This window comes from Osmerus mordax, chromosome 16 (assembly GCF_038355195.1).
Source record: "Osmerus mordax isolate fOsmMor3 chromosome 16, fOsmMor3.pri, whole genome shotgun sequence".
In the NCBI taxonomy this organism is placed as follows: Eukaryota; Metazoa; Chordata; class Actinopteri; order Osmeriformes; family Osmeridae; genus Osmerus; species Osmerus mordax.
In genome coordinates this window covers 1,230,171-1,239,657 of record NC_090065.1, presented here as the reverse complement: position 1 = coordinate 1,239,657, position 9,487 = coordinate 1,230,171, and the positions used below count along the sequence as shown (strand labels likewise).

Here is a 9,487-nt window from a genome sequence, read left to right as displayed (position 1 = left end):
CCTCTTCTCTCCTCCTCCTCTCTCCTCCTCTCCTCTTCTTCTCTCCTCCTCTCCTCCTCTCTTCTCTCTCCTCCTCTCTTGTGTTCATACTCTCTTCCTCGCTTGCTATAGTGTTGAATCTTCTTGCCGTTCACCACAAGATGTTTATTGGAAAAGAGTTCAATAACACCACACTGAACCGCATGTGTGTGTGTGTCCTTACTGGATGTGTGTGTGTGTGTGTGTTTTACTACGCATGCGTGTGCGTGTTTCTATCCCCTCTGAAAGCATGTGTAAATCCTGCTTGCTGCCACCAATGGTCTTTTCAATCGATATGTTCCCCCTCCCTCCCCCCTGCTCTCCCCCCTGCTCTCTCTCCTGCTCTCTCCCCTGGTCTCTCCCCCTGCTCTCCCCCCTGCTCTTCCCCCTGCTCTCTCCCCTGGTCTCTCTCCTGCTCTCTCCCTGCTTTCTCTCCTGCTCTCTCTCCTGCTCTCTCTCCTGCTCTCTCTCCTGCTCTCTCCCCTGCTCTCTCCCCTGGTCTCTCCCCCCTGTTCTTCCCCCTGCTCTCTCCCCCTGCTCTCTCCCTGGTCTCTCTCCTGCTCTCTCTCCTGCTCTCTCCCCTGCTCTCTCTCCTGCTCTCTCCCCTGGTCTCTCCCCCCTGCTCTTCCCCCTGCTCTCTCCTCCTGCTCTCTCCCCTGGTCTCCCCCTGCTCTCCCCCTCCCCACTGCATCACGCTGGAACACTAAGCTTTTCTCCATATCGATTCCCCTCCAACAGGTTCGTCTCACCCTAACCCTTTTTACTAGTGGGTTCTCTTAAAGTTCCACAAGGTTGGAATTGACCTTTGACCTCTGTAGTGTACTGTGCACATGTTGAGTGTTACCATGACAACATTCTGTTGTTGCTCTAGCTGTTGCATGTACATACAGACCTATAACCCTGACCTGCAATAAGAAATGTTTATATTAAATCTAACGTTGCTGTCAGACTTTTGTTTTCATTGTGGATTTCAAGTTCAGTCTTCCTAATACTCTTTATCACATACACGGAGTCTGTTGAGATTCTTGAGAGTTGTTTAGAGTCTTGTGTCGAGATAAAACACACAGGTCAACGAGTTTACATTAAAGTTTATCAATGATAAATACAAATAATAAGTTGTATAATGCCAGCAACTTTGTGTTCCGGTACTACCCACCCACAGTTAGTAGTTGCGTAGTTATTACACACTTAATCGTTAAGTAGGCCTACCTGTCAATGAAAAGCATCTTCGTGTCACTAAGGCCAGATAAGGTGCCAAACACACGACGGCGTCGCTACCTAGTGGACATGAAGAGGAATTACAACATCTACCAAAGGGACTCATCCTCGCCAGCTCTCCTGACGTCCTTTCAGCCTGTCACTGGCCTAATAATGTATGTCTTCATTAGCGACGCTTTTACCCAAAGCGACGTACAGTAGGCCCTACAGGGGGGATTTGAAACTGCAATGGCTTGATCTGAATGCTCTGGGCTAGCCCTGCAGTCAAACGCTCTACTACTGAGCTACACCCACAGCCATGAAAAGTGAGGAAAGAAAATAAATTGTGTTTGGAAAACATTTCTAGTCCTCAGTTTTCTTGATGAAAGTTTAGTTCGCTAGTCTTTTTAAGATATCCGTGATTATGTTTGACACACACTTAGGCCTACGTGGGAAACTTTACTAATTAGTTGTAATACTACATAAAACTCAAGGGTGTAGAAAGTTGACTTTTCTCCAACGTCAAACAGATTGACCCAATGGAGAAAAACACCGAGATACTAAAACACAAAGCAAAAGACAGACGGTTTACAGCAGCTCAGAGCGGAAGACACGGAGCTTCTGTCCGGTGACGGTTCTCAATGGAGCTTTTGTATTTGACCGGACTATTAACCCTGGAATCAGACTCGTTAAAGGCCTACATGTGAGATGACGAACCCGTGTTGATTGACATAACACGATTTAAAGTTTATTTGTATGAAGTTTCTCTCTCTTTTGCGGTATTTTTATTTATTTATATTTTTATATTTATTTTTGGTAATAAGTTTTGCTTGCGCCGGTCATTGATTAGTGGGGTGACGTCACCTATGCAGCACCGGACAGGGCCGAGTCTCATGCAAGTCTCGCGCCGTCAGCATACGTGTCCCCACGCACGAGGAGTTCACACACCAGCCGTTCTGACAGCGCACATCTGTTTGCAGCAGCACCAGTCTCTCTCATCATGGGCAACGTTCAAGTAAGTGCGAATTTAGGGCTTATTTAAATAATTTAAATCGTGTTGATTCCCCGTTCGATAATATCTACGCGTGTAGACATGTTAGGATGCTAAAGTAGATCCAGTAGCTTGGTGGATATATATAAAGTTTAAAGTTCGTAGGTCTGTTTACTGTACCACACCTATTTTCATGCAAAAAAAATAGGAAAAAAAACATGAATGTGCCTTTAACAAGATGGTCCTAACTGCGTCATCAGTGCTCTGCATTCGATACAGTAAAACTCATTACCAATAAAAAACATGTGAATTGTGAATTTGAAACGACCATCTATAGATACTTATTTAAGTAATACGTATTTTAAATGATGGTCCAGACCTACTGTAAAACGGGTTGTGATACTTGACGTAGCTTACTTTGAAGATAATAACACAATCAATAGTTGACTGGCTGAAAGGGTTTGGTCCAACATGCATCCTCGCGAGGGGGCAGAATCCCTACGGAATGTCTCAGCTGCGCGCGACACCCCGGGATCAATAGACCAGCTTTGTGTTACCGGATAGTGGGCGAGTGTAGAAGCCGAACCGGCGCCGGCCAGATTTCTGTCGGTACCGAACCTCCCGTGACTCAGCTAACCAGGGACTGCGCCCAACCGCGGGGAGATCAACTGAAATCCCAAAGAATCCAAAGTAACTCCGTTTCCAGGGAGACAACCACACTGACAACATCCTCTCCACGCCCTAATGTCTCTGGGAGTTGTACAGATCAATAACATTGGGTTGGTTTGGAGCCATGTCTGAGAGAGCGTCCACATTTTTTTACGTTGACATTTTCTTCATTTAGCTGACTCGTTTATCAAAAGTGATGTGTAAATAGTGCATCTAGGTTATAGGATTACAGTATTATAGGATTCTTGGTTATAGGATTCTACAGCATTTCGGAGGTCAGTCTGTGTTAACCACATCTCAGCTACTAGGGACTGTGCAACAATAATAGTTGTATCTCCTCTCTATCTCCGCTCCCTCCCAGCCAACCATCGTTCCGTTCGAGGACTTCGACGTGCTCGCGGACATCAAGTCCCTCCGGAAGGCGTGTAAGGGGCTCGGTGAGTGACACGGTCTCGTGCACCTGTCACGGAGTATCGGGAATCCCTGCTTCTCGCCTCTCTGCACAAACGCACCTTCATTATAGTTTTATATTTGATCTATTTAGCAGAATATTTTATCCAAAGCGGGGTAGAACTAGTGCACACAAAATTAGTCTTTAGCAGAAAGTCAAGGATCAGATTCTAACGGTTTTTCGATGGTCAGAGTCAAGGAACGGTCTGTATTTAACAACCGTTCAGCGTTTAAATAATCTAAAAGGGACAGCTTTGAGAGAGATTTATTATCAAGGAATAAATTATTTTTTCTTGATGTAATAAAATATGTTTTTCTCGAAACTCCTGTCTCAGGGACAGATGAGGAGGCCATTATTGAGATCCTGGCCAATCGGAGCGCAGCTCAGCGCGTGGAGATCAAGCAAGCGTACTTTGATAAGTATGACGATGTAGGTGTCTCTCAGATGTGGCTGTCTCCTATCTCCTTCAGTGTCTTCTATGTCCTTCAGTGTCTTCTATATGTCCTTCAGCATCTCCTATGTCCTTCAGTGTCTCCTTTCTGCTGCAGTCATACTAGTGAGAATGAATTAGAGCCATATCCAGGGAGATTCTCAGTTTTTACCTCACCCACCCTCACCCCTACTCCCACGCCACCCCCCCAATCCTCTCCACCATCCCCCCCCCCCTCCCCCTGTGTTCCCCCAGGAGCTGGAGGAGGTACCCTGAAGAAGGAGCTGACCGGTAGTTTTGAGAAGGCGACGGTGGCCATGTTGGATCCTCCTCCTGTTTACTTCGCCAAGGAGCTCCGCAGGGCCGTGAAGGGGGCGGGCACTGATGAGGCCGTGCTGGTGGAGATCCTGTGCACCGCATCCAATCAGGTCAGAGCCTGAGGAGACCTCCCAGCCAATCACCACGCTCCTGATCAATCATCACCTGCCTTGTTCTGTCTTAGTGTGAAACACACACAACCACACATACACAACCACACATACACAACCACACATACACAATCACACGCACACAACCACACATACACAACCACACGTACACAATCACACGCACACAACCACACACACACACAACCACACATACACACACACGTTTAAATACAAACCTCCCAGATTGTGTGCATGTCTGAAGGTGGTCTTATCCGTCTCCCAACAGGACATCATGAACTACAAAGAAGCCTACGCCCAAGGTTAGTCCTCCTGTACCAGGACACTCACCACACACCCTCCTGTACCAGAACACTCACCACACACCCTCCTGTACCAGGACTCACCACACACCCTCCTGTACCAGAACACTCACCACACACCCTCCTGTACCAGGACTCACCACACACCCTCCTGTACCAGGACTCACCACACACCCTCCTGTACCAGGACTCACCACACACACTCCTGTACCAGGACTCACCACACACCCTCCTGTACCAGAACACTCACCACACACCCTCCTGTACCAGGACTCACCACACACCCTCCTGTACCAGGACTCACCACACACCCTCCTGTACCAGGACTCACCACACACCCTCCTGTACCAGAACACTCACCACACACCTCCTGTACCAGAACACTCACCACACACCCTCCTGTACCAGGACTCACCACACACCCTCCTGTACCAGGACTCACCACACACCCTCCTGTACCAGAACACTCACCACACACCCTCCTGTACCAGAACACTCACCACACACCCTCCTGTACCAGGACACTCACCACACACCCTCCTGTACCAGAACACTCACCACACACCCTCCTGTACCAGGACTCACCACACACCCTCCTGTACCAGAACACTCACCACACATCCTCCTGTACCAGGACTCATCACACACCCTCCTGTACCAGGACTCACCACACACCCTCCTGTACCAGGACTCACCACACACCCTCCTGTACCAGGACTCACCACACACCCTCCTGTACCAGGACTCACCACACACCCTCCTGTACCAGGACTCACCACACAACCCTCCTGTACCAGAACACTCACCACACACCCTCCTGTACCAGGACTCACCACACACCCTCCTGTACCAGAACACTCACCACACACCCTCCTGTACCAGGACTCACCACACACCCTCCTGTACCAGAACACTCACCACACATCCTCCTGTACCAGGACTCACCACACATCCTCCTGTACCAGGACTCACCACACACCCTCCTGTACCAGGACTCACCACACACCCTCCTGTACCAGAACACTCACCACACACCCTCCTGTACCAGGACTCACCACACACCCTCCTGTACCAGGACTCACCACACATCCTCCTGTACCAGAACACTCACCACACACCCTCCTGTACCAGACTCACCACACACCCTCCTGTAGGTTTCTGCCCTGTAGGAACTCACTGTGTGTGTGTGTTGTTGTTGTGTAGCGAACGAGCGAGACCTGGAGGAGGACATTGAGGGTGACACCAGCGGGGACGTGAGGAACCTCCTCATGGCTCTACTGCAGGTGAACACAGCGTGTGTGTGTGTATGTGTGTGTGTATGTGTGTGTGTGTGTGTGATTCTTCACACTACTCACAATCTCCTCCCCCTCCCTCTTTTGCTGTGGCACAGGCAGTGCCCCATCCTGGTGCACTGCCTCTCTCACTGCCTCTCTCACTGCCTCTCTCTCACTGCCTCTCTCACTGCCTCTCTCCCACTGCCTCTCTCTCACTGCCTCTCTCCCACTGCCTCTCTCCCACCCTGGTGAACTGCCTCTCTCCCGCCCTGGTGCACTGCCTCTCCCACTGCCTCTCTCACTGCCTCTCTCCCACTCTGCAGTGCAAAACAATCCCGCCCTCCTGACTCACATCCCAGGAGGATCATACAGATCTGTGATTGGCTTTCAGGAGTGGAACCTTCCAGGAAGTTCTGAATGTTCTAATCTCCCTCATCTTCTCTGCTTCCCTTCCCCTTCCTCCCTCCTCCCACACACCGCCTCTCCCTCCTTCTGCCTTGTCCCGCCTCCCCTGTGTTCTGATAGGCCTGCCGGGATGAGACTTACGATGTGACGAGGGATTGGCTGAGCAGGATGCGACAGCTCTGTTTGAGGTGGGCTCTTCCTGTTTCATCCTCTATAGGGAGGGTGGGGGGGGGGAGGGGGAGGGAGGGAGTTCTACAAACCAACATTCAGGGGGGATTTGAACCTGCCATCTCTTGATCTGCTGTCTTATGCTCTACCTGAAGCATGTGGTATTTTACTTGTGTATGTGTGTGTTATCTCTGTGTGTGTGATCTCTATCTGTGTGTGTGATCTATATCTGTGTGCGTGTGTGTGTGTGTGCCAGGCAGGGGAGGGTCGCTTCGGGACAGATGAGTCCACGTTCAGCTACATCCTGGCCCACAGGAACTACCTGCAGCTGCAAGCCACCTTCAAGATCTACGAGTCGGTAGGAACACAAAACTAACAAACTAAACCTGAGGAAATGAAATAGATCTATGAGTTGCTACAAAACCGTCACTCAGTACAGCTGAACGTGTTCTGTGTTGTTGTTTATGTTGTTGTTTACCTCAGCTGATCGTGTTCTGTGTTGTTGTTTATGTTGTTGTTTACCTTAGCTGGCGGGACGGACATCCTGGATGCGGTGGACAACGAGGCCACAGGGACTCTGAAGGACTGCTACATCACCCTGGGTGGGGGCACGGCCGACTCATCAATAAACCTGTTCATAATAATAATATAGCCTTCTCCTGTCACATCAAACATCATCAGGGAGCTCACACTGCTGTGCCTCATGAATCTGTCACCTGAGAGGCACCAAGATAAATCTTAAGTGGTGAATGTATTTGTTGACATCTGTGATGTTTGTCTGGTGTGCGTTTGTGTGTGTGTGTGTGTGTAGTGAGGTGTGCCAAAAGCCCTCAGCTGTACTTTGCTCGCCGCCTCAACGCCGCCATGAAGGGGGTGGGGACTGACGAGGACACACTGATACGCATCATCGTGGGCCGCTCTGAGGTAGGCCGGGATGCCTGGAGTGTCGGGGTGGAGGACAGTTCTGGAGTGTCGGGGTGGAGGATAGTTCTGGAGTGTTGGGGTGGAGGATAGTTCTGGAGTGTTGGGGTGGAGGACAGTTCTGGAGTGTCGGGTGGAGGACAGTTCTGGAGTGTCGGGGTGGAGGATAGTTCTGGAGTGTTGGGGTGGAGGACAGTTCTGGAGTGTCGGGGTGGAGGATAGTTCTGGAGTGTCGGGTGGAGGATAGTTCTGGAGTGTCGGGTGGAGGATAGTTCTGGAGTGTCGGGTGGAGGATAGTTCTGGAGTGTTGGGGTGGAGGATAGTTCTGGAGTGTCGGGGTGGAGGACAGTTCTGGAGTGTCGGGGTGGAGGATAGTTCTGGAGTGTCGGGGGGGAGGACAGTTCTGGAGTGTCGGGGTGGAGGACAGTTCTGGAGTGTCGGGGTGGAGGACAGTTCTGGAGTGTTGTGGTGGAGGACAGTTCTGGAGTGTCGGGGTGGAGGACAGTTCTGGAGTGTCGGGGTGGAGGATAGTTCTGGAGTGTCGGGGTGAGGACAGTTCTGGAGTGTTGTGGTGGAGGACAGTTCTGGAGTGTCGGGGTGGAGGACAGTTCTGGAGTGTCGGGGTGGAGGATAGTTCTGGAGTGTCGGGGTGGAGGATAGTTCTGGAGTGTTGGGGTGGAGGATAGTTCTGGAGTGTTGGGGTGGAGGACAGTTCTGGAGTGTCGGGTGGAGGACAGTTCTGGAGTGTCGGGGTGGAGGATAGTTCTGGAGTGTTGGGGTGGAGGACAGTTCTGGAGTGTCGGGTGGAGGATAGTTCTGGAGTGTTGGGGTGGAGGACAGTTCTACAGCTGTGTTTGTGTGTCTGCAGGTGGACCTGGAGACGGTAAAGGACATGTACCTGGAGAAGTACGACGTCCCTCTGAAGGACGCGCTCTGCTCAGAGTGTGGAGGAGACTTCAACGCCTCCTCCTGGAGATCCTGCACTAAACCCTTCATCCTGTCATCCCTCCATCTCCCCCTCTCTTCCTCCTCTCCTTCATCCTGTCATCCCTCCATCTCTCCCCCTCTCTTCCTCCTCCTCTCTGCAGTTCTCCTCCTTCCTCCTCCTCATCTAACATGCTAAGTGTCTCCTGCAGCCTAGCTTCTCCAGGGTGTGATCCTCAGAGATCTGACCTGAGGCCTGTTCGTCTGCCCAGGCCTCAATCAGCCATGTTCCAAGTTAAACCCAAAGAAACACTAGTTTGCTGCTTTCTAAATAACTGTATTCACTGTATGTAATGAAACAAATACTCGTTATTTTCACAATCTCTTCTATCTTTATTTGTCTGTTTATTTATTTATTTATTAGTATCTTAATTTGAATTCTGGTCCTTTCCTTCTTCTCCATCTTCCTCCAGTCTGGCCCAGCTGTAGACAGGTGGCTTGATCACCGGATGGGATGATCAGGAACTGATCACCCTCAGTGTCACTCGGATGCTTATAGAAGTTCTCATGCAAACCTTCCGTTACGCTGCGATCGCGCCACTCGCTCACTCAAGTGCCCACGAATCACATGACAAGTGACATGATACATCACATGATACATCACATGACACGTCACATGACAGTCCACTGTAGAACCAGCGTCATCCCTGGTCTGGGATTTTTAACCGTTCAGATGTTGACCCCAGCGTCATCTTTTTAAACCACAGCATCCAGACTGCCTGTGCTGTCTCCCTGACTGTGTCCTAGAACCACAGCATCCAGACTGCCTGCTGTCTCCCTGACTGTGTCCTAGAACCACAGCATCCAGACTGCCTGTGCTGTCTCCCTGTGTCCTAGAACCACAGCATCCAGACTGCCTGCTGTCTCCCTGTGTCCTAGAACCACAGCATCCAGACTGCTGCTGTCTCCCTGACTGTGTCCTAGAACCACAGCATCCAGACTGCCTGCTGTCTCCCTGACTGAGTCCTAGAACCACAGCATCCAGACTGCCTGCTGTCTCCCTGACTGAGTCCTAGAACCACACACTGGTCACTGTGAGGAGGTGCTCTAGCGACACTGAGGACTGTTAGGGAACATCGTGATGTCATTCCACAGCACTTGAACACTTCATGTTCTGCTACAGCCTTTAATATACTTGCCTTCTGATGGTCCCTGCCGCAGCTTCAGATAGGGTCACCTGCTCTGTGGCTGCTTGGGTCTTTAATGTACCTGTCTCAGAGATTACCTGCCT

General features: G+C 50.5%; 1 protein-coding gene across 1 annotated transcript; it reads left to right on the top strand.

Moving 5' to 3' along the window:
• Positions 1-2,113: 2,113 nt before the first annotated feature.
• Positions 2,114-8,397, top strand: LOC136959523 (annexin A13-like). Its single transcript, XM_067253883.1, is given in 14 exon segments — positions 2,114-2,230; positions 3,237-3,312; positions 3,661-3,755; positions 4,012-4,026; positions 4,029-4,184; positions 4,471-4,504; positions 5,708-5,787; positions 6,304-6,325; positions 6,328-6,371; positions 6,608-6,711; positions 6,880-6,953; positions 7,163-7,275; positions 8,141-8,228; positions 8,231-8,397. Coding segments are annotated over 14 exon segments (945 nt in total). The 5' UTR covers positions 2,114-2,215; the 3' UTR covers positions 8,260-8,397.
• The last annotated feature ends 1,090 nt before the right edge of the window (positions 8,398-9,487 follow it).